Raw genomic sequence first — 24,829 nt, forward strand, 5'->3', positions numbered from 1 at the left:
GAAGCTGTCTGTTATTCAGTATGAAAGATAAAAAATTATGTTGCAGCAATTTGTCCTTGTGCATTTTCTTCTCTAGTCCTACAAAATAAAATTTCTACTTATGAAGCAGAAGAGTAAACTGGCAAAAACAGTAGATATATTTGGGCTCAATACTTTTCCTCTGGCTTTCAAAAACATCATCACACCATCACTGCAATTAGAGAATTGTATGAAGAAACAAAGTGAAGAAAACAAAGGAACAAGACTGAAAAGACAGGGTATGGCTGCAACAAAAACTGCAAGCTTATTTCATCTTTCCATTGATCTCCTTTTCTATGATAAATAACAATGCATTCTGCAACAACACTGAACTACTAGCAGTGCAAAAAACACGTGGGCTTTCCTGGAATTACCATAGAGAAATTCTGAACCAGAAATTTACCTTTGAAAAATATAGATTTAGGTGTAAACAGGTAATTGTGCAGCAGGGACTATGAAGCATCCTTACTGCTATGAACTGTTTCTTCAAGAGCTGGCAAAAACTCTAATGAACTCTGAGAAGGTCCACAGTTGTCAAGCAGAAAAAAAACATATTTTTGAACCCTCTCTTCCTAGGAGGTGCAGCTGTAATGCTATCTGAATCAAAACTGTTGGATGCCTATATGTAATGTCCTCTACACCAGATCCAGACTGCAATTTAAGATGTTTTTAAAAAGGTAGGAGAGGAAGGGAGAGAAAGAATCTTACCATAATCTAGAGGTACCTGCACAACTTTGAAAATCCTTCCCACAATAACCAGAAACAGTCAATTATGGTTGACAATTATGGTTAATATTTCCTTTGTTTAATAAATTAGTTTTAAATGCAAGATATGATTTTGATCAAAGTTTACTTTTTCTCATGTAAACTTTTTAAATGTGCTGTAATTTTTAAAAAAAGTCTGCTGATATACACATTTGATTGATTTTCAGTTTCCATCCAAATGCAGCTTGACACCAATCCAGGAGTAAAAAACAACTTAGAAAAAACACCACACCCCCTCCCCACCAAGAATCTGAATAAATGTATGTTAAAACTATGTGATTACGTTAAAGTTTGGTTTTTTTCTTTTGCTAAACAGGAGAATACACAATATCTACATATATTTAAGTAAAGGCTATATCTGGTTGCAAATCAAACATTAACTTATCTTTAGCAACATAAAAGTACAAATGCAAGTTTATTTAAAATCAAGGTTTCGAAGCTTCGTGATGTAACTAACTATACAATTTCAATTCAAAGCACTGATTTAAATCAATCCACCTGTTAAAAGTTAAACTGCTCTGTAATCTTCAATGAAAAATTTTATGTCCCTGTATCTGCAGGGACAGAGTACTGGGTTGGAGCTGAGAGGGGTCGTCTGTGGTGGTGAGCTGCGGCCACAGGACAAAGTGGCAGGGTGTGGCCTTTAACCTCCCCTGTTTTGGCAAAAATCCCTCATTCAGGACTAGTGAGGTCCCAAGGATGCCAGACCAGGGAGGCACACAACCTGTATTATAAATAACACACCAAGATTGCTAACAAAATGGGATCATTTCACAAGTTGTTGTAATAATGAAAATGACAATTAAATTGGTTTTTCTTGAATTGAAAAAAATTGAGAGTAAGTTCTGGGCCACTATTTTTGTAATATTTACCAAAAATATTTCCTGAAGCATATTAATACAGTAGCCCCTCAATTTACTTGAGGGTTCTGTTCCCATGCACCCTCGCGTAACTGGAATTTTGCATAAGTCGGTGACAGCTTCTTTCCCTGGGGGAATGCATGTTCTACAGACAGGGAAGCAGCAGGAACACCTGAAGTTCCTTTTGCAAGTTAAGTCTTGGGGTTGGAGGGGGGTTAAGGGTGTGAGATGAGGGTAGGGAGTTTAAGCCTGGGGTGGGTTAGGGCTGCAAGGGAGACGGGGAGTCGTGCTGAAGCCGCACACGTGTGTGGGTGGGGTGGGGTGGGGGGGTTGGTTGAACCCGGGCATGGGTTGAGTCAGAGCCATGCGCAAGGGCGGTGAGCTGCATGCAGAGGGTTTGAATTAGGGCCGGGGACGGGTTGAGCCAGAGCCACACGTGGGGTTTGAACCAGGGTGACAGAGGTTGAGCCGGAGCCACACACGCACAGGTGTGATGAGCTGGAGCCACACTCTGGTGGTGAGGCGGTGGGGATGAACCAGAGCCGTGGGGGTTGAACTAGTGGAGGAAGGGGTGGTGAACCAGAGCCATGCTCAGGTGGTAAGCCGGCTGGAGCTCTGAACCAGGGGTGGGGAGGTTAAGCTGGAGCTGCGTGTGAGGGGTGAGCACAGCCATGCACATGTGGTGAGTGGGGATGGGAAGGGTGAATTGAACCAGGGCAGGGGTTTTGAGCTGCGCTTAACTTCCATTAATGTGAGTTAAGCACAACCCAAAATCATGCATTTTGAGGGTTTACGGCATGTACGTGCTTAACTTCTTTCCTTTTTTACAGCTGTAAAAAGTTGCACTGGAAATGCATTAGGGTAATGCAATTTCACAGTAGTCAGTGTTACAAGAATGGGAAAAAAACTTCTCTTTTGCAAACTTTTACACTCTAGCAGAAATTTACAACTTACTCCTCCGATACGGTTTCACGATTTGTAAAGCTGACATCTGACAAGGGTTCTTCAATTTTGGGAGTCTGCTGATCATTTAAGGCTGAAGTTGTCTTAGATGCAAGAACTGCTCTTTTCTCATCTTTTTCAAGTGCTTTTTTCTTTCCGCCATTTTGAAAATATTCTCTGCATACACTAAAAAAGAAATATCCAAAGTAATATTTTAGCAGACCAGCAATAATGGAGTTTAGCAATATTTATGACTAGAGGTGCTTTGAGTCTACATGTTACTTAAACTTCATGGTAAATTTTATTATTAAACTGATTATACCCGAGCCTTGAAATGAAGACTTTTATAGAAGTTATTATTGGAGTTTACATAAATCTAGGTCCCTACCAAAAATTCACAGCAATGAAAAATGAATTGGGCCATGAAATCTAGTCCTTAGTATGCTTTTACTCTAGACCATACATATTTCATGTGGGGAAGTAAATCAACTTTTCTGAAATGGGGGGAAGGAGAGAGGAGTCCTTATCCAAAAGAGAGCTGCTGGGTGGCAGGAGGTGCACAAAATTGGTTTAGTGGTGGGCGGGGGATCATGGTTCTGTCACCCTTATTTCTGCACTGATTTCAGAGTTGGGTGGTGGGAGAGACACGGCTAGCGACTGATGGCCCAGTTCTACAGGCAGGATCATAGAAGTAAAGGTTGGCAATACTATACTATTCAATCCTTACTTTTGCACTGGTGCTAGTGGCAGCTCTGCCTTCAGAGAGGGACTTCTGGCCAGGAAACTCTTCAGCTCTGAAGACAATGCTGCCAAAGCAGCACAGAAGTAAGGGTAGCAGTACAATAACCTTCTCCTTCCCAACCCCTTCCCCCACCCTTGCTTATGGATCAGAAGCCCTACAACAACACTGAAATTTCAGATTACAACAGTTGAAGTCATGAAATTTAGGACTTAAAAATCTTAAGACTGTGAAATTGACCAAAATTGACCATGAATTTGATAGGGTCCTACCTAAACTAATTTGAATTTAGTAGCAGCATGATGAAGTGAGAATTAAGGAAAAACAATTTTAAATTTAACTCATTCAAGGATGTAACACTTGGCAACTAAAGTCCCATGTCAAAGCAACAATACACATTCAAAGAACAAAACCCAATGTTACCTGTAGAGTGCATTGTTTCCAATAGTTTTTAGAAGGCACTGATTTTCCTCACTTCTTTGGCCACTTATTTTCAGTACAGATGGCATGAAATTAGGATTGGCTTCTTTGTTTTCAGGTGTTTTAACCCAGAGGCAGTAGTCAAAAGCTGAACTAAGTTGAAGTGAGATATATGGATTTTTCCCCCGTTAGATAAGTTCCATATTAACTACACATACATGGATCCTAACTTTAAACAGCAGGGAATGCAGACCTAGTGAAAATACCCTTAACAGGGCTATAATTAGAAGTATATTCTTTGCCCTCATTTTCATGCTAGCTGTGTAATCTCCAGAAATAGGGGGGTTTAGCAAGTACAGTATGAACCTCTCTCATCCGGCAACCACCATAATCCGGCATGATTTCTGTAAAACAGATGGATGACCACTTACGGGTGTGACTGAGTTTCCCCATGGTCTCAGTTTGTTTACAGTCATCAGTTGTTGCCTCTCAGTGTTCTGTGAAGTTATTTAGCTGTAATTTACCCCTTAAATATCTTCTAAAGAACTTACTAAGCAGTGGAAGTGTTGGCAATGTGCTAGACAATATTGACCTCCCCCGGTCCCCTGGGATGCCAGGTTAGAGAAGGTCAACTTTACTTGTAAAACAGTAAGTGAAAAGAAGGAATATAACTCAGTCATAAGGACTGGTGTAGGTAAACTATAAAGCAAAGACTTAAAAATGTCAAGATCAACCTTGAAAGCAACTTCAATTTCACTTTAGAACTATGGAAGGCAAGAGCATTACTGTTAATAAGCATATATTATCAATACCAGCTAGAGCCCAGAAGCTCTGTAATCCAGAGGTGAACCCTTCTGCGCTCTAGCTGGTATTGATAATATATGCTTATTAACAGTAATGCTCTTTCCTTCCATAGTTCTAAGGTGAAATTGAAGTTGCTTTCAACTTCACTCTGGTTCACCTCCGGAATACAGATCTTCTTCTGTAATTATATACTTTTGCTATTATTGATTGTCCCTTGGGTCACTGTAGGTTCACAGTTTAAAACTCGTGAGGTTGTAATTTTCTCAGCATATCAGATATTAAACCTTGTTTACATTAGGAGTCTTGTTCTAAAACATTTAATTGTTCAGCTGCTTTTTTTTGTTTTGTTTTTCATTTTATGAGAAACAAAGTTGAAAAAAGTTCTGTTCATTAGAAGCTTTGCATCTCCTTACTGAGGGAGATATTGGATTTTGATAGAGGAATACAATTTCAGGTTCTCAGCTACACAATGCTTAAAACAGATTCTGAACTGAGGCAGACACCAATTTTTCTGGAAGAACATCTTTGTATGCAGTTTCTCCCACGGAAGATTCCAGAGTCTGCTATGGGGGGGCGGGGGGGAAGAGACTTTTCGTTCAGTTACTGCACGTTCACTGTTCTGATTCTGTTCCAGCATAGTCAAGGAATTTACAATTGTTAGAATACAAGAATTTTTAGATAATTCTGCTGATCACCAACCATGCAAGACAGGGCAAAATATATTTCCACACTGACACAAAAAGTAAAATGGATGATGAACAGGCCATGGAATTCCATCTCTATCTTATTTAGGGACCACTTCTCCTCTCTCTTCTTGAATGCTTCTTTACTTAAGTAAATTACAGAACCAGACAAAGCACCTATAGTTAAGTTTTGTTAGCATAGCTACATTAGACACTAAATGGCCATGCTAGCAAAATTGTAATGTAGATGCGGTTATAGCAGTAAAAGAATGCTTATGCTGTAACTTATTTTGCTTGCAGATCCAGAATAGCTGCATCAGCAAAAGTACTCTTTTTTTTCCCCCAGTAGGTGCTATTTATACACAAGGCGATTTTGCTATAACTAGCAAATCCTCTAAGTGGAAACAAGGCCTTTGATTTGGAGTTATTTTCCTAATTGTCTTTTTCTGCATCCCCTTATACCACAGGGAAGTGCAAAGACAATAAATAGAATTTGCTAATCTAAGTTTTCTAAGTAAAAAGAAGGAAGCAGAGGGCATATGATTAATTTACTGTTCATGTTTATTTCAATAATTCTCTTAGGTCATGGGCTCCAAAATATACTTCTGGAATTCAACAGACAAATCTTGTATCTGTCCCCATATGTAAAAGTTTCCAAGCCGCTACCCGAAACTTTCAAATATACAGGATGAGGTGAAGTCTCCTTATTTTAAGGCTATGAATGGCCAATATCACCATATACTAACTTTTTAGAAACCATAAAGAATTATTTCAATTAAGCAACAAAACCACTTACACCTGATTGTCATAAACTAGATTCTATGTGCCTGTTCAATCTCAGAATATTTTCAGACTCCAATTAGGCAGCCAAAAAAAAATATATAAAAAATCTGCATAGTAGTTGTTCTTAAAATTAAAAAGGATAGATGGTTTCTCTAATGCACGCATTATGTTGTGTGTGAATTAGAGGGTTAGTCTACATAAGCTGCTTCCATGCAGAGTTTCTTAACCAAATACGGGATAAAGCAAGATAGAAAGGAAGGTAAACTGGATATGCACTTTCTTCTAGCTTCTGGGAAAAATTTCTTTCCTCATTAGTTTCTTAAGAAGATCTGCCTCTGAAAAATCACCTTGCCCTCAAAAAAGGCTTACTGAAGGGTTCTCCAATATTTTCGGAGTATTCCACTACTTAAGAGGAAATTTTACAATCCCATTATCATATCAACTACAATTTCTTTTTCTATTTAAGAAAATTATTTTTTCAACTTCATTTTCATTCAGTTAAGCAGCAGGACACAAAGAAGGTCTAGCACCATGTGACCCATTACCTCAGTGATACACACAACAAAATTTTGAGAAATTCTGGTCTCTAAAGAAGTGAGGAGTCTCAAAATACGTTCTCAGCTCTATTTATTGAGAAGTTGACAAGAACCCGTCAGAGAAGCAGTTTACCTCTATCATCTGGCTTCTATGCACTAGTTTGACCCCTGAATTTCCAAGGAACACAAATCCATTACATTCACAATCAGGGCCTTTTCTTAGGACTTTTGTTTCAATAAACCAAACAAGTTAATTCAATCCGTTTGTCCCTTCCAAGGTAAAATGCTTCCTTTTTCTAGTTAGCAGGGTTACACAAATAATCTCTCTTTTAGACTTTAAAGTAGAGGGTTGGGGGGAGGCACTCCCAAAACGGTGGTCTGGATCTAGACTGTGGCTTGCCTGGATCTGGCCCCGAGGCTTGGAGCTCCCCTCCTCAGTATCTGGCCAGTGACTCCCCCTTCCTCCAGCCCGCTCCTGACCTCCCACCACTGTCCCCAAGCCTATATATGCACCTTTTCTCCCACCCAGACCCCACACTTGCTCATTGGCAGCCCTCTGCCGCACACCAAATCCTGAACTCCCATTTTTGGTTCCACTTTGGGCCACCAAGAGGAGTTAATCTAGCATGGGGGAAGTCCTGAACCTCAGTCCCCCACTTCACCACCACTCTGCCCATGGTGCTGGAATGTGAGGGGAGTGAGGTCTCTCTGTTAGGGGCCACACATCAGTGATAATGGGTTTGGTTTTTTTGGGGGGTGGGGAAGGGCACTTCTCACTTGTGTTGGCCTGAGGCTCCCGATCCAAAAATGGTTTCCCACCCCATTTTAAAGCTTAATGCCCCGGCCCCCGTACCCCTGGGTCACAGAACGTTCATGCCATCACTTAGCTTACCCCACACCTATTGTCATTTCCATTTGGGAGACTTATCATTGGAACAGAAAGTGTCAGGAAATTTTCCCTTTCACTGTGAGAAAGGCAGCCCCCTCCTCAGGTGGCAGCAGTCTGAAATTGGTGCCTAGTGCAACCCTTTGGTCAAATGATTTGGCCATAGACTAGAGCTGGGGCCTAAACCCTAAGGGACCGTCCAACCTGCTAAATGTTGTTTGAAATTATGAAGACAGGAGGAAAAATGAGTACCCTTCCCAGACCTGTGGAAGAGTTCTATGTAGCTCAAAAGCTTGTTTTTCACCAACAAAACTTGGCCCAATAAAAAGATATTATCTTACCCACCCTGTCTCTCTGCCAAAAAGAACAGTTTTCACACACAAAAAAATTATATATGGAATGTTGTGCATGAAAACCACCACAAGGGTGGATTTTCTTATTCTACATCTTTAAACCCCCAAGTATAAAACTTGCCAGGATTCCAAATCCATTGGGAGATCATTAGAACATGTGACTATCATATAGGAAAGGTCTATATTTAAAAAAGGACCAGTACTGCTACAAAAAGTAGCTAGCAACCAACTTTTGTAAGTCCTCTGCAAACATGACCAATTATTTCATAACAGTGTACTTCCTCAATTTGAGGAATCTAGATTTAGAACCAAGTACTAGGCATGTCCTTTCTAATAAATTTAACTGCTAACAGTGTTAACACCTTAAATCTTTGTTCAACCTAGTTGGGAATAATTTAGTCTGGATTTAACATTCAAATCTAGAACATCACAGCCTAAATGATAAGAATACAAAGAATAATGGGAAATCTGAGGCTTACTTAAAAATGAACCACACATTACAACATGAGCATTGAAGATATGTAGAGAAGGCAAGAAACCACCACCATACTCCACACTGAAGACCCAGATTGTCAATTTGACAGTTTACACAGTTTGTTGCGAAAGCAAAGATTTACCTGCAACACCATTCAATTCGACCTTCCCCTTCACAAGATTTCGTCCAGTGATTATCTGCCAGGTTTTTCATTGCCACAGCATACTCACAAAGAGTTTCCTCATCCTCACAGTGTTCACGCCAAATCTTGTCAAAGTCTCCCACTAAACAAAACAAAAATAGACTGAGCAGAATACTTATATATATTTAATGTTTGCTATTTAAATATTAGTCTTACGTTTAAATCATCTAAAGCATAAGCATGCTGTAGACAAACCATCAGATTAAAAATTAAAATCTCCCTCCCTTTCACGTTCAAATACGTAAAATAAAGCGGAACTAATATTTAGAGAGTTTTAAAAACAATAGTGTATGCATTTTTATTAAGGTCAGACGGCAGATGAACTACTGTGATCATGGCGTAGCCTGATTTTTGCTTTTGGGATTTCACAAGGATGCAAGTATGACATTGGAACTTTTCAATAAAATATTGAACTGGAGCATTTTCTTGAAACCCGTCTTGTTGATATTTGTCATCACAGATGATATTAATACCAACCATCTTTGAATCCAAAATATAAATTTCTCTGATTATTGGAGTGATCATCATATGTTGTGTTATTTGCTTATGGGCAGATTGGAATTTTTGTTTTAATAAATATCTGATCTTACTAGGCCAATTCACAGATGGTGATACAGAAAAGTGACTCAGTCAAAGTGAACTTAGCATCTCTCTATGAATGAATATGTCCACACACCCTGCCTCTTGCTTAAAAACCTTATGCTGCAAACTAGGTTCCTATAGTTCAGGTTAACAAGACTGGACATGATAAAGAAAAATTAAGAGGATGGAAAAAAATCTAACAAAAACTTGTCTTATTCCTGATGCTTTTGTTTTGGGGAACTCTAAATGAAGCAAGTTGCTGTTATGCAGTAACACCTTCCAGCTTTAAGGAAACGCAGGCACAGTCATTGCTTCAAAGAGATTACAAAAAGGATCATGCCAATCTGACAGTACTTCCTGGGAGACTGCTTGCAGTATATGTACCACAGGACAAGAGCAGCAATACTCCCCTGCTATTACTAAGGATCATAAAAAGTAGAATAGGAAAGAAAACACTCCCCCCACCTCACCCTCTGGAACACAAAAGAAGAGAAATTTGTGTTTACACTATGTGAAGCAGCAGCAGTTTGCAATGGGAGCCATAAAGCAGGAAAAGATAAAATCTTATATTCTGGTGCTGGTGTGGAATCACCACCTATAGGGATAAACAGGCAGAATTGAGGGCAAGGCAAATAAGGAACAGGAAAGGAGAGAAGGAAATCAAATGCATTCTATACATTGGTAGAGATGTTTGAAATAAGAGATGAAGCTTCTTACTTTTGAAAGCCAGGAATGCAAGAATAATAAAATAAAAATAAGACCACCAACTATTCCTTGGTGTATTCGGCACCACTGTGCAAGAAAAAAAAAAAGCTGCAATTAATGTGAGTGCACCATATTTATCCTCACATAAACGGGCTGCAGAGTTGTTGGCCACCACTAGGGGCACTGCTGGGTTCAGCAGCCCAGCTTGCATACAGGAAACAAGAGTGCAGGAAGGGAACTGCAGGATTCTCAGGCAGAAAACAGGCATGCACAAAAACAGAGCCTGAGGTTTGATCCGGGGTTTGCACTTTCTCCCTCTGGATCCCCGAACATTAGGAGGGAAGGGTCTGAGAGCTTAGGGGAGAGTGGGGACTGCAGCTGGATTCTGGGGGAGGGAAGGTGGTGCAAGTCTCTGGCTCTTCAGTTGGGCTCTTAATGGGAAGTGGCAGATATACTGGAACTGCATTGTTATATGGGTTTATTTAACTCTGTACATTTGGAGGAATGTATGTGTTCCTGTATTGTTACAGACATACCTGTGACAGGCACTTTAAACTGGCATGCTTTTGTAGATATTTCAACAAAATGCAGAATTTTAAAGTATTGTGGATAGCATTTAGTTTTTGGGCATGGAATTCCCCCAGGATTAAATCAACTTTTCCATCCTCATAAAAGCAAGGAGGGGAGAAGGGAGGGACATCTAAAGACACCTGAAAAACCGTGACAAAACTGTTCCCAGTCATATCAATAGGAGTGCTAACATTATCAGGTCCACTTATGACAACTTACATGTCAACAGGCTTAGCTATTTACTGCTAATCACAGGCCACAAGGAGGGAGAGAGGATTAGAAAGAACTACATAGTCTGTCTTGAACAGCAATTTATTTTGGTGTCATGAGTGAGCAGAACCATTTGAATCAGCCATTTGAATTCACTCCTATGAGAGAGCATTCGTGCCGAAAGGTCAAGAAGCAAATCACACACAGAGTCTAAATCCAACTGGGAGAGAAGGTGGAAACAGAACAAAGAGTCTAGCAGAGATTTGTCTAGATTTGACTAACACGGCTACCTCTCTGATACTTAGCAGATATTTATCTGCTTCATGACCAGCACATGGCAGAAGTCTCTGCCCCAAATAGTAAATTTGCCGGATGATCATAACACTTGAAAGCAGTTTCATACACGGCACCCTTCATTCTCATTATTTCCAAAAGCACTGAATTAAGATTGTGTGTGTAATTGTGAAGTTGGCAATAAGACATCAGCAGTTATACAGACTTCAGATTGGGAGTGTGCCTGTATCAGATGACACAAGAGCACTCCCAGGACAGAGTCTGTTCTTATCTGGGTGCCCCACAAAACACCCTGTCCAAGGAAACCCAGCACAACACTGACCAGGCATTGGTGAGTAGGAAAACAAAGTGTAGGGCTGTGGCTACACTACACCTCCCCAAAGAGCTTAATTACCACAACCAGCACAGGCAGCCATACCTATTTCAGCAAGAGGACTTCTCCCACTGATGTAGCATGCTGTCCACACTGACACTTGAACTACATAACTTATGGTGACTTAAGGGAGTGACTAATTCAAACCCACAAGTGACAGAACTTATATCCATTTACATGGTGGTATACCCACAGCCTAAATTTCACCACCACCTACTGTCTGGTAGGACACTTACAAGTCCTGTAATTTCTCTCTCCTGGTTGATGAGTTAGTGAAGCATATTTGTGGCTATGCAAAACCAATTTCAGAAAACTGTCAGCTTGGATATAAATATACTCGGTAGGTAATAAATTCTAATGACTTGAACTATCCTCTTGCAACTGCTCCTGCACAATACTCTGAAACTTGCTAAATTGGGCTTCTGTTAAGAGGCTCGACATGCTAAATTACAAGTCTGGGATGAAGACTAAACGTTTCAGAGGGGTACCACATTAGTCTGTATCTGCAAAAACAATAAGTCCTGTAGCACCTTATAGACTAACAGATTTATTGGAGCATAAGCTGTCATGGGCAACATCTACATGAATCAGACAAAGTAGGTCTTTGCCCATGACAGCTTATGCTCCAATAAATTTGCTAGGTCTATAACGTGCCACAGGATTTTTTGTGACTATCTAAAAGTTGCTGGTGCTATGATTAATTATTTGTTTATAGAGGATCCAGAAGTGTTAAATGCCCCCCACCACAAACACACAATGGCAGTCCACACCTTAAAATTCTTAACTTGTTGTCATACTTCTACTTAGACTGAGTCAAAATTTTAAAATAAGGGAATAGGACAAAAATAAGATTACAAATGAAAGACTACGGTAGCTTTGTGGCACTGGCTGAAACTTTCTAGTCCGGCACTCTCTCCCCCAGCAACATCCATAATCCTGCATGACTTTAGTTAGCTGGATGACCACTTTTCATAGGTGTAGCTAAATCTCTCATGGCCCCATAAACTTTGTTTACAGCCACCAGTCTTGGCATTCAGTGTTCTGTGCAATAATTTACCCATAAAAGTCTTTTAAGAGCCCAGTAAGCAGTGGAAGTGTTGATAATGCTGCTAGACAATATGGCCCTCCCATGGTCCAGCGAATACTCTCATTTGGCACCAGTCAAGTCCTGGCAGTGCTGGATTAGAGAGAATCGACCTGTACTACACCCAGTTTTACTTACTACCTTTTCTGGGCCTAGACTTAACTACTTCTGACCACATTCCTGTCATTTCTCTACTTACTAGTTAACCTTGCCATAATGTTTTTTGCATATTTTAAGGTTTTAACCCCAGATATTCCCCCTACTTCAGCATAGTAATATCTCTTCATTTACCAAACTCATTTATTGGTGATCTTTTCACTTTCTGTCCACAATTGGCTGCAGGATGTCAGACTCATCCATCTTATCAAAAATGCTGAAATGTTCCTGTTTGTGTAATCACATTTATATACAGATTAACAGTTTTTTTTTTACATTGTGCACACACTTTTACACATCCCAAAGGGTTTTTTTTCATAAGAACATAAACTGAAATTTCACTTGGTTTGGATTACATTAGACTGGTAAGGGGTGGCCCTGCTAATTGCAGTGATGAAAAGTGTGGTTTGATGTAAAAAGTTTACTCACCACTGGTCTAAGGTACATGCAGAACGAGTTCAAACAAATGAAATTCGGTATTGTCAGAGGAAATATAAAATGTGTTTGCGGTTTTTTTTAAATGGCTGTCCCAAATATCACAAAGCCACTGGGCCTGAAGCATTGCTGCTGCAGCCAGTTTCTTCGGTCTGTCTAAGTGAGACCGGCGTAACCACTTCCATCTGCCCCAGGAGCCCTTTTGCTACTCCAAGGACTGGACTTTTGTCTCTTTGCCCATTTCAAGTACAGCAAAAACTAAAACCAGAGAATCTAGTTTTTAAAACCTTCCTTATTTCCCTTAAGCTACCACCTTGATAACAAATTGAAGGTGTGATTTAAATGATAAATATTGCACAGTTGAGTTTTTTTTTTTTTAAAAAGTTTCCCCAATGTTGCTTTCTCCTCCATGTTTCTTCACCCCACACACATTTATCATATTTAACTTAGTATTGTTGCACTGATGAGGCACTTCAAGTCCTTTCCCACCACCTCCTAGGGTTCAGACCAGCAAGGTCACTAGCTCTGTGGCAAGTAATACAGACACAGAGAAAACCGAAAATTTCATAAACAAGTCCTGTGGCACCTTATAGACTAGCAGATATTTTGGAACATAAGTTTTCATAGGCAAAGACCCACTTCGTCAGAATCTGGGTCTTTGCCCATAAAAGCTTACAGTCCAAAAACTTGTTAGTCTATAAAGGTACCAGAGGACTACTAACTGTTTTTGAAGATACAGACTAACTCAGCTACCTCTCCGATACTTGAAAATTTCACGAGATTCTGGTCATCCCTTGGAATACCACTTAGAGGATGAAAATCCTCAGTTGACTGTATTTAAAAATCATACATTTCAGTTCAAATTGACAGAGCAAGCACATTCACACGTACTTTGAATTGAAAGTGTTGGAGATTCACTATTTGTGGACTGACTCCAGAAAGTATTTGTAGTACTTGTATTTCATGCCAGAACTAATGATTGATCAATATATTCTGACATCATACCCAATAGGGTTTGCTATTTACATTTCAAAATTACAGCAGAAATGCAGACTGCAGCACATTGGCTACACAACCTTCAGCACTAGATGGGATAGAAACTGATTTATGAGTCAAAACTTAGGTAAGAGAAGATGCAGAGTTTACAGGAAGAACTTTGCATAGCAAATTTAGACAACTTGGGTCACTGGAAATAAATTTAAAATGTCTCATGAGCTGTTTGAAAATAACGTATTAAAGATTGTTCTTAGTGTGTCAAAGTTCATGTTCAAAAATAACCCCAAAATAGTCAGGAATTCTTACACAAAATTTGGCAGGCTTCTTACAATATTTCTTCCTGTCTCTTACATTAACCTCTGCACTTTGGAGACTCATTGATTTCACTTCATGTGGGGTTTTCTTAATTTCATTTACAATAGCTGGGTCTGTACTAGCTCCCTTCTTCGAAGGGGGCATGGTTATCAGCCTGAGTGGGGATCAGCAATGAGGTGCTGCAATGCATATACAACACCTCATTAGGCTAATTTTCACCATGCAAACTTCAAAGTTGATGACTTAAGTATTGGCAAAGCCAGCAAGCTGTGGGCACTTTGACATACCTGCACAACTTCCAAGTGCCCTTACTCCCAAAAAGTTTTGCTCATTGCTATTCCCCGCTCAGGCTGATTACCATGCCCTCTTCGAAGAAGGGGACTACCGCAGATTCAGCCAGTGTCAAGTACGGATTTGAACACAGTGTCTCATACAACTTGAATCCTCTTTCAGCACAAACCCCTCAAAAAAGCTGGTCTATGCCACATTCCTTCCATAAAAGGAATCAATCATGCAAACATCAGACCTTGCAGAGTCTGATGTAAAACTGTCTTGTTATGAGCAGTCATTGTACAAGCCTTGCAGGTCCCTGCAGGAGCTTTACTTCAAGAACATTTATGGTTGGTTGCCTCTTCAGGGCTGTTAAAAGTAAGATATCAGGTGAGTGTCTTCTGTGCTGTGTGTCCTGTGTCTGTCCTGGAAAATTTATAAGGCAGTTACTTGGTTACCTTTTCTTGCAATTGGATTATGGAGTGCAAACACAGCTGATGTTCTAAGAGATTCCCTATAACAGTATATTCTTTGATATAATCTAGAAGTCCAATCCCCAGTTGAAATGCATTCCCCAGAATATACTTATCATTCGTGCAAGATTTTTTTTCAGGTTTAAAAAAAAATCTGGCTTGTCCTGCCACAGTCCCCATCCCATTTTCCCCTCAACAAGTACATCTTTAAGCAGTGCTAAATGAAGCGTGCATAAAAGATGACTTTATCAACTGTTAAATGGTTAACTTCTTTGAAGAAATTATTTTAAGTGAGGAAAAAAAATCCAGACTGGACAAGCAAAGCAGCACAATAAAAAGAAGGAAATCTTTTCTTTATATTTAGATGGGACAGTGGGGCTACAGTCTGAAGAAAATTAAATTCCCACTTCCCGTTTCTGAAATGGAACCAGACAAGTGATTTATTTCAATATATTTTTATTTAGATTAAGAAGAAGTGACTTATTACCTGACTGCTCAGTACACAGCACTACATAGAATGAGCACCAGGATCCTTGCAGCAAAGACAGTACTTATCTATAAGTCTATTTCATTTGATTAAACATGGCTCACTTCGTCAGTTTTTTCCCATATTTAAGCTCAGGATGTGCTAGTGTCCAGCACACCATCTCCAGAGGCTTCAAAAGCGCTTTATTGTTGCAAAGAAAGCACGACCAACAAATTTTACATACATATGGATTGGAAAACAATTTTTTTTTTAAAATCTAAGTCCAAATTTTGCATGATTTCTTGCAGGTTGTTGCAGAGATTTAAGTTGTGCTAATAAGAAGCAGTGGGATGATTGATGTTAAAAACCTTTTTAAAATGGCTCTACCCAGGCACAACTGAGACTGAAAGTAGTTTACTGTAACAACTTTCGCAACACAAATCCTGACAATAGTTTCTGGACTTTGTCATCTATCTCCTAGACATAAATATAATGTGATGAGAGTCTCTAGGTGAACTCAAAAGCACTGTAGTACTTCTAACTACAGTCCACAAGCTTATCATAGTTAGAACAGTTTGAACCTCTAGTCCAACACTCTTTCATCCAGCAACATCCATAATCTGGCATGATTTTTGTTAGCTAGATGACCACTTGTGGGTGTGGCCAAGTTTCCTGCAGTCCCTTAAACTTTATCTACAGCCATGAGTTCTGACTCTGTGTTCTATATTGTTAAATATCTTCAAAGAGCCCATTAAGCAGCGGAAGTGTTGGTAATGCTGCTGGACGATACAGACCTCTCATGGTCTGGCAAATTCTCTCATTCAGCATTGGTCAGGTACCAAGCATGCCAGACTAGAGAGGTTCAACCTGTAGTAAACAAGAAAGTATACAAATCTAAGGCAGGGGTTTACAAAGTGGTGGGTCTCAGACTCATCCATATCATTAAAAATGCTGAACTATGTTACTGGTTTTATGTATACGTATTCACATTTATATACACCGATTAAATAAAGCTTTTACATTCTATGTATTTTCTTACACATGAAAGTTTTTTTCTTCATCTGAACATAACCAAAATTTCTGTTGGTTACGCAGAGATGAAAAGTGGGGACCAATGTAGAAAAGTTTACTCACCACAGATCTCAGGCATCACAGAGCCAGACAATACTTTATTTCATTTTCTGAGAGATTTCAATATTATGTTCTCATAACATTACACACTAGGTTATGGTATTTCTTACCCTCTGTTATAAAGTGCTTTGAGAGCCTCAGATGAAAATTTGTTGCATATGTACCAATTATAATGCAAGTGCCTGCCCACAGAAGACCACTTTGTTTAAGTCATCTCTTTGTATGAAATACATGTGTAGTCATTATCAATCATGTTTCCTATGCTATTCGAAATATTTAAAATAGACCCAAAGATGTAGTTTTGGTCTGGCCCATAATAACTACACAGTTCTTTGTAGCTGCCAGTTAATATGCCGAATCCACTCAAAAATGCCACACATGAGAACTCTTCCTATTCACCGTGGAAAGGCTGTTGGCTGACACTGATTGATATCTGCTATTATTTTAGGGGGAGAGAACAGAAAAGAGAGGTATTGATTGCACAAATACATCATTTCAGTTTCTATAAGTTTTTATAAGCTACAATTATAAAAAATGCATTCTTAAATTACGATTATCAATGGCTAAAGAAAAAAGGAAGTTTTGACCTCAGTTTGTTTTTCCACTGCAACAATGCACAGTTAGCCTATTAACGTGTCATATTACAATATGTATATGGCTTATTTCATTTGCTGTTTAAAATGTACTTAACTGAGAATAGTCATTAAAAAGGGACTTGCACTATTTTATTTAGGTACTCTTATTTGTAACACATTGCCAGAAGTCTGTCATCAGCTGCTCTACCCTGACAGTTCAAGTATTTTAAGCTGCAAGAGTAAAGTTAATCAGGTTGAAATTAAAAAAAAAAAAAAAAGACAGTAAAAGATTATGATCTCTTAGATACACTACTCAACGTTATCCTATTATGCACAAAATAGACCGTTAAAATGCAAAACGTTTGAAGTTATACATTGCTAGTAACTTATCTTCAATTTTTTAAATTATATTCAATCTAGTGTGTGTTAAAGTCCTTTAAAATGTACAAAATACATATCTACTTACTGTTTATTCTTGTAACTGAAGAGTGTTTTGGTGATTTGATATTTATTTCACTGAAGATATGTTACCCATCGATCACTTCAAGCATGTTTTATAAAACATGCTATATTCCCCACCCCCTCAACCCACAAAGGACAAGAAGGTGCAAGGGTAAGAGGGAAAGTGGCCCAGGGAACAGAATGCAGTAGGGGAGAGTGAAGGAGGGCAGGACGAGACTGCCACCAGAGAGTGCCCAGGTTAGGGTCTCCTCCTTTCCTCTCACTCCACATCTAGCCACCACTGAGCATGACCAATACAGGCTGCACTATTACTCTAGTGGGGGTGCTGAGCGCCATTGAACCAAACTGCAAACCCTGTATATAACTGAAACCCCCCCAAGTCCAGGGGTACTGCAGCATCCTCAGCACCCCTAGGTTCAGAACCTATAGACTGCAGCTTGCCCCTGAGGCGAAAGAATAGAACCTGGCTGCAGTAGGCTACAGGGGGCAGATATGAGGCTGAGGACTGCTGATACCCCCAGAAGGGAGGCAACAGACCAGAGTAGTGGGCACTGGCAGAGGGCAGTGTCCTGAGGATGCCATGATCCTGGGAGTGACAAAGGTCCAGAACCAGAAGGTGGAGGAAGTACAGAGCAATGACAGGTGAGACACTGGCCAAAAGAGAATTAGAGGTAACTCCCAGAGGCTGGGTCTACACTTGCCGCCAGCTTCGAAAGGGGCATGGTAATCAGGGGCCACGGCAGATGAGCAATGAAGTGCTGCAGTGAATATTAATTTCATTAGGCTAATTTTCCCCCCGCAGCAATTTCGATGAATGTAGTTTGAAGCTTCATAGTTGCCGTGGGGGAAAATTAGCTTAATAAAGTGCCACATATTCACTGCAGCACTTCATTAGTAGTCTCCCATGGCTCTGATTACCATGCCCCTTTCAAAGTTGGGGGCAAGTGTAGACAAGGCCCGAGTGACCAGCAGGAGCAGCCACGGTAGCAAGCATTTGACCACTACACAGCTTTAAACAAAACAAAATGAATAATTTACACCATCCACCTTAAGTCAGTTCAAATCTCGACAAAGTTGAGGATTTTCTTAACTTAGGGTCCACCTTTGCTACCTTTGTAAATAAAAGATCTGAATTGGGTAAAACCAGGTACGGCAATTGGTAATAGTTCTGTTAGCCAATTTTAAGTTTTATGTTCATGTTGATGCCGGGATAGTATTTTATCTTTGAACAAATGTCAGTATTTATGAAAGCATTAAGAGGTCGATAAGGTAATCCAGAACCAGAGATGGGGGCCTGTAGGTAGAGTAGCATGCATGATAATCTGTAATTTATTAGCTTATACTTGTGTTTTATTTTTTTTCAAACAGACACAAGCCATTTTATAACTATGGAAAAATAGGATAGGATAGATTTGGATACAACCTGGAGCAACATTGCCCTCAAATCTATTATATGTATATATATTTTAAAAAGCAATACTTATGTCCCTGAGAAATAAAAAGTGACAATTAAGCTGAATCAGAACAAAATGTGTGAGCTACATCCTCCTGCTACTAGCTGTTTAGCAAGAAAGTTCCTAGGACTGTGCAACTTTTTGTTGGTCCAAGAGTCAGAAAACAGCATATTGCCTAACACAGCACTAACAAAAATTCCTGTTTCTACAAAGACGCTTTTAGTTGCAGCCCTTTAAATCTTCTATTTTAAAGGAAAGTAACAGATGTTGGCTGTGAGGACGGTGCTGGCAGATTCCAAATTTCAAAAGCTTAGCTACAGCAACTTCCTATTTAGACAGTTAGGTTTCTGCTTAGATTTTTAGCTGGAATGCGCTGCCATCAGAAACAACAAGAAGTCTTGTGGCACCTTATACACCAACAGATATTTTGGAGCATAAGCTTTTGTGGGTAAAGACCAGCTTCATCTCTGCCCATGAATGCTTATGCTCCAAAATACCTGTTGGTCTACAAGGTGCCACAGGACTTTTTGTTGTTTTTGAAGATAAGACCAACTCAGCTACTCCTCTGATAGTTGCCATGAGACTAACTTAACATGCCCCAGTGTTCCACATGGGCATTATAGTGTTTGTAAAAATACCTCTGGTACAGTCACTGAACCAGTGCATCAGTTTACGCAAAATGCTGAAAAGCAATAAAGGCAACAAATATTGTCAAGTAGGACAGAGACGCTCACGTTTAAGAGTTCCAAAGTAAGCTCCATCTTCTGGAGTAATTTTCTAGGGATCCACAAATCAGAAAACCACCACACAGAGAACCACTGAGCTAGGGCAATGTTAGGTTACAAAATTCCTAGAAAAACTCAACATGACAAGTTTTACTTTGTTCTTGAAGTTAACATACTGCAAAACTGAATAAGTTGTAAGTGTCTCAGATGCAATGATGGAAAAATAACCAGTGCTGCACTATGTAGCAAGTATGCCCTCTTAATACGAAGTAATGATGTTATAGTACTGGAGAATGTGGCAATGGCTAGTCAGAGAAGACAAATTAAGAATGCTATCTACATACTACCTTATTCCACTTAAAATGGTCAGTATATTCAAAACTCCAAGTTTACTAATCATCTGCCTTCCTCTCACACAACATACTCAGTATTTCAATGAAGATCAAACTATTTTGCAGGACTAGTTTATTTAATTTTATACTTGTCCAAAATGGAATATAATTTAACTGTTTAAATAAAAAGGGTAATTAGATATTTCTCATTTCACTTAGACATTTACTTTACAAGTTTTAAACAGGTATTAGTCTGCAGCTTCACAAAAAACCACACAACACAGTCCTGTAGCACCTTAAAAGACTAACGATTTTATGTATTAGGTAATGAACTTTCATGGGTAATACCCACTTAACCAGATATTGTGATCTAAACTGAAAAAGGATGACAATGCTGACAGTGAAAAATCAAACATGAGCAACCTTTCATTTAGCTACTCGTTTTTCCTCTCCCATAACTCAAGACTATGTATTACCTGTTGGTGTAAATCAATTGTCCCACATTTCAGAAAAAAATGTACAACAGATATGACTACATTAGTAATGTTATAATTGTTGGTTCATTTTCCACTTGAAACTTCAAAGAAACCATTGCAAAAACAGTCGTATAATAATTCTTTAAACATGTAACAGTTCTTCTACTGCTACCAGAATGCAAATAAAACTTTGCAAAACATGTGCTATCCAAGGCTGATGCAAATTCTAGTTTGTAATCTGATATAAGTACTAACTAAGCTCAAATGGAAGATACTTTAACAAGAGACTCAGACTACGTTATGCAGGGCCCAAAAATGCCCATTCAGCACATACTGCACAAGTGTACAGAACCAAGAAAACAAAAGCAAAGGAAGACACTTGTCAAATTAATATTATGCATTGACTCGCAGTATCAGTTTTTTAAATCCTAGATACAAAACAATGTATTGATACCAGAAATGAGTCTTGTTTGTTATTTAAAACTAATGGTTGAAAAGTAAAGGCTCACATGACAAGCTGTTGCCTGGTTTTGGAATCTTTAACATGAGGTATGGGAAGACTTTTTTAGAATTGCTTGATTCACAGGTGCACACACTTTATTTAGAAAAATAACTTTATAATACATGCTCTGCCAAATACTTTGACAGTTACAATATGTACTTTCCCTCTGTCTTCAAGTGGCTTTTTGTTTGGTTACTTCCTTGTTTGTGCAGATGCTTCTGTGATGCCACTATTCAAGCTGGTAGAAACCCAAGATTAAGGTTTGTTATTAATTTCTTTAGATCCAAAAAAGGGAGTACCATGATACAATACTAAAAACAAAAACCTGCTTCTTAGGAAAGCACCTTCCAGCTTTCAAATGTTACTGTTGTAAGGTCAGAGACATTTTAGATGCAATCATTACGAAAAAAATTAAAGCCTTAACGAGCTTCTGAATCTGATGGCTATTACTTGTATATACAGTTGCATTTTCAAACTGTATTTTCCTCTTTCTAGGCTAGGATTAATCCAAATTATGAATGGCACTGGCCTCCATAGGTATATTCAAATCTAAAGTGTTTTTTTTCCTTCACATTAATCGAGAAGTAATACTTATTAAATTTAATTTCAGTAACTGTTTCTTTCACATCAGCACCGATATCCACTTATTAGAAATAAGTGTGTCACTGCAAATATTTCATCCAAAGGCCTTGGGGAAGTGACTATAACACTTTTCTCAGACCACAGTTACTATTAAATCCCACCAATGATATAAAAGTGCATTCTTTGAGAATTTGTTATGCAAAGTAATATTTCTCACTGAGAAATTTGAGCATGCCCCCTTTTTGACTGGTAGCTCATTGCAAATAGTATAGCACCACTTCTAATTTCATTAAACTATGGTTGGAAAAAGTCCATGAAAACTAACTGTGGTGTGGCTCCCACTCAGTAGTTTCTGTTCAGTCAATACCCACAATTTCAGACACGCAGGTGAAATCTGCAGAAGCTAAAAGCACAAAAAAGACCAGATTTCACATGTTTTCCATGGATGTGAATTTGATAGGGTCCTAGTTATACGGAAAAAAATGTATATTAGGAACTCAAACTATTTCCAACTACTGTAAGTTCAATAAGATGGACATTCTGAAAAGAGACTCAAGTTTTTGGAAGGTTAGGGTGTAAGACAAGATCACTGAACAGGAGAAAATTATTTCAACTTCATGTTGAAAGACTAATGGTACGACAGCTAGGAACACATGAAAATTACAATTGATTGGTATAAAGCAGTGGAGGGCAACTTGCAGCCCATTGGACTTCTGTTTGTGCCCCATGAGACACTTTGTTTATCATTGCCTATGCACAGGGTTGACATTTTGTTGGTTTTTGTCTGCATAGGTTTTTTTCCTAGCAGTACTACAGAAGTGACACACGCTTAACAGCAAGGGCACATGAAATGAGGGGCACGCTGACTGCAAACACTGACTGTGAGAGCCATTTGCTTCCTGTGCATCCATTCAAAGTGCTGCTATGGTTCAAACAGCACACCCTACAAATTCTAGGTAGGGAAGCATAGTTAGCAAAACTATCCTGTGCCAGAAGAAGATTTTTATGACAATCTTGTGGCCCACTGAGATAAAGGAGGGCCACTCATGCAGTCCACTCATTAACCTAGATGTGTCTCACTGGTAGAATGGGGGAAAGCTCCATGCTGTAGAAGTATAATTTTTTGGACAATTTTCTTACTCTTCTTACCCTCCATAAAGTACAAGACACTGAAGGTCTTACTAATGTGCAAGATGCTGTACTTGAGGAAAAAATAAACAAGTACCATAGATCATACTATTTACTTTGCTCCAGAGTGCTGAAAAACTAGTATTAGTACCAGTAAGTTATTCCCTACATATTCACTTTCCAATGGCAAGTAAGAAACTCCTCCTAGGCAGAGCGCTTACCTTGACTTCTGCAGAAGTTGAAAGATCATTAAAAATTTATGACAGCTAAAAATATTTGTTCAGGGATTTTCCACACAAGGGAAAAGGCCCAGAATAATTATGGCAGAATCCACAAAAAAGCACTTTTAATGCAGAATAAGGATGTCCACACAGGGAGTTTGTGTCAAATACCTATTGCACTTTAAATTAACATCCTAACTATTCTACATTAACTTCCTCGTGACATTTCTCTGTAGAAAAATCCAAAGGGTGACCCAGTGTTGTCTTTTGAATCTGAACAGTCAAAAGCCCAAGTTGAAAAGTTAAATTGTGTGTTGATAATGGTTCCTCAGCCTGGAAGATGAGAGTAATCCTCCCCTTAAAGCTTGTAAGCATATGCCTACACTGCATCTGGAAATCAATTTCCCAGCCCTACTTGGCAGTTATGGCAATGGGGCTCATGCAAGTGTGCTAAAAATAGCTACATACACCACAGCTTGGCCTGCATCTTGAGCTTTCAAGCATGATGGGAACAGGGGGGTTGGCTTGGGAATCTGAGTATCAGTCTGATCCTCAGTGTCAAAGCAACATTTACAGAACTATTTTTACTCTGTGAGCACAGGAAAGCTGATTTCCAGAGGTAGTATAGACATCCCAGAAGGGCTGGAATAATCAGTGCTCTCTTCCTGCAGTATGAAAGATATGATAGATCTATCTAGTAGCTAGCTCAGACCAAATCCAATGAGAATCTGGACTAGGAAGCACAACAGTGCATGCTTTTGGAATGTGGAGAGTCCAGAGAGCAGCACAGCATCAGTCCTGAAGCCAGAGGGCCTTCGGGCAGCCATGGATAGAGATGCAAGAATTAGTTTGAGACATAAAGCACTTTGAGATCTAAAGACTAGAAATGCTATACAAGAGCCAAGTATTATCATAGTTACAAGAACAGTTTCCATTCAATCAATATATATGTTGTAGCTCAAGCAGAAATTATGGCCCTGATGCAAGAATTAAACTAGATGAATTATAACCGCTGTTTTGAAGAAAGTCAGACTAGTCACTGCACCAGGGGTCTGCAACCAAAATAGTGAGAAGAGTTTTCCAAATTCATTTATAAAAAAAAAAATCAATACTTCAGGAGCTGTGATGCATGAAAATACATGACAGTCCTTAATAAATAAGGTCAAACTGTACTTTGCCACTCCTATTTTAAGAAAAAGTGCACACACAATGATTTGTAGCAGTTAGAAAGTTAAGTTACCCCCACCCCCAGGCTTAACCCCTCTCAGCCCCAAACCCACCCATCCCCAGGCTTAACCCCTCTCAGCCCCAAACCTGCCCCCCATGCCTAGGCTTTACCCACCTCAGCACTCAGTCCCCAAATCCACCCCTTCTTCTCTAAGATTAACCTGCCTCAGCTGATGATCTGCTCCCCACCGTTGCCTCCTTCTCAGCAGAGCTGCACAGCTCCAGGAGATGCAGACTCAGCCACCCCTCCCCACAGCTCTCCTGCACACTCCCCCCACCTGCACAGCAGGTAGCTCCCAGCCCTGCCATACAGAAATAACGGAGCTAAGTTTAATTGGTATAATGGCCAGATCCTTCCACCACCCTGCCAGCTGTTAAACCAATTAAATTTAGTTCCACTACTTCAGCACAGCAGGGCAGGTAACTGCAAGAGGAATCAGCTGTTGCAGCAGCAGCATCCCAAGCCGTGACTCCTTAATCAGCCGTATGCCACTCTGGAGCCACAGGCTGCCAACCTCTGCACTAGGCAATCAGCCATTTCTGGTGTAAACCTCCACTAACCTCATCTTAAAAATTTGCCTTACTTTAAATCTTCAGAACAGCTGTGCCTAATTTGGGA

At 39.5% G+C, this 24,829-nt stretch overlaps 1 protein-coding gene across 1 annotated transcript in view; it reads right to left on the bottom strand.

The window, feature by feature from the left end:
• Positions 1-24,829, bottom strand: part of SAMTOR (S-adenosylmethionine sensor upstream of mTORC1) — a 39,144-nt gene that overhangs the window by 13,170 nt on the left and 1,145 nt on the right. Inside the window, exons 2-3 of the mRNA XM_075014745.1 lie at positions 8,407-8,548; positions 2,598-2,771 (exon numbers count right to left, since the gene is read on the bottom strand). Coding sequence (XP_074870846.1) covers positions 2,598-2,771; positions 8,407-8,548 — 316 coding nt within the window. The remainder of the gene's footprint in view (positions 1-2,597; positions 2,772-8,406; positions 8,549-24,829) is intronic.

Source organism: Carettochelys insculpta, chromosome 1 (assembly GCF_033958435.1).
Source record: "Carettochelys insculpta isolate YL-2023 chromosome 1, ASM3395843v1, whole genome shotgun sequence".
Taxonomy (NCBI): domain Eukaryota; kingdom Metazoa; phylum Chordata; order Testudines; family Carettochelyidae; genus Carettochelys; species Carettochelys insculpta.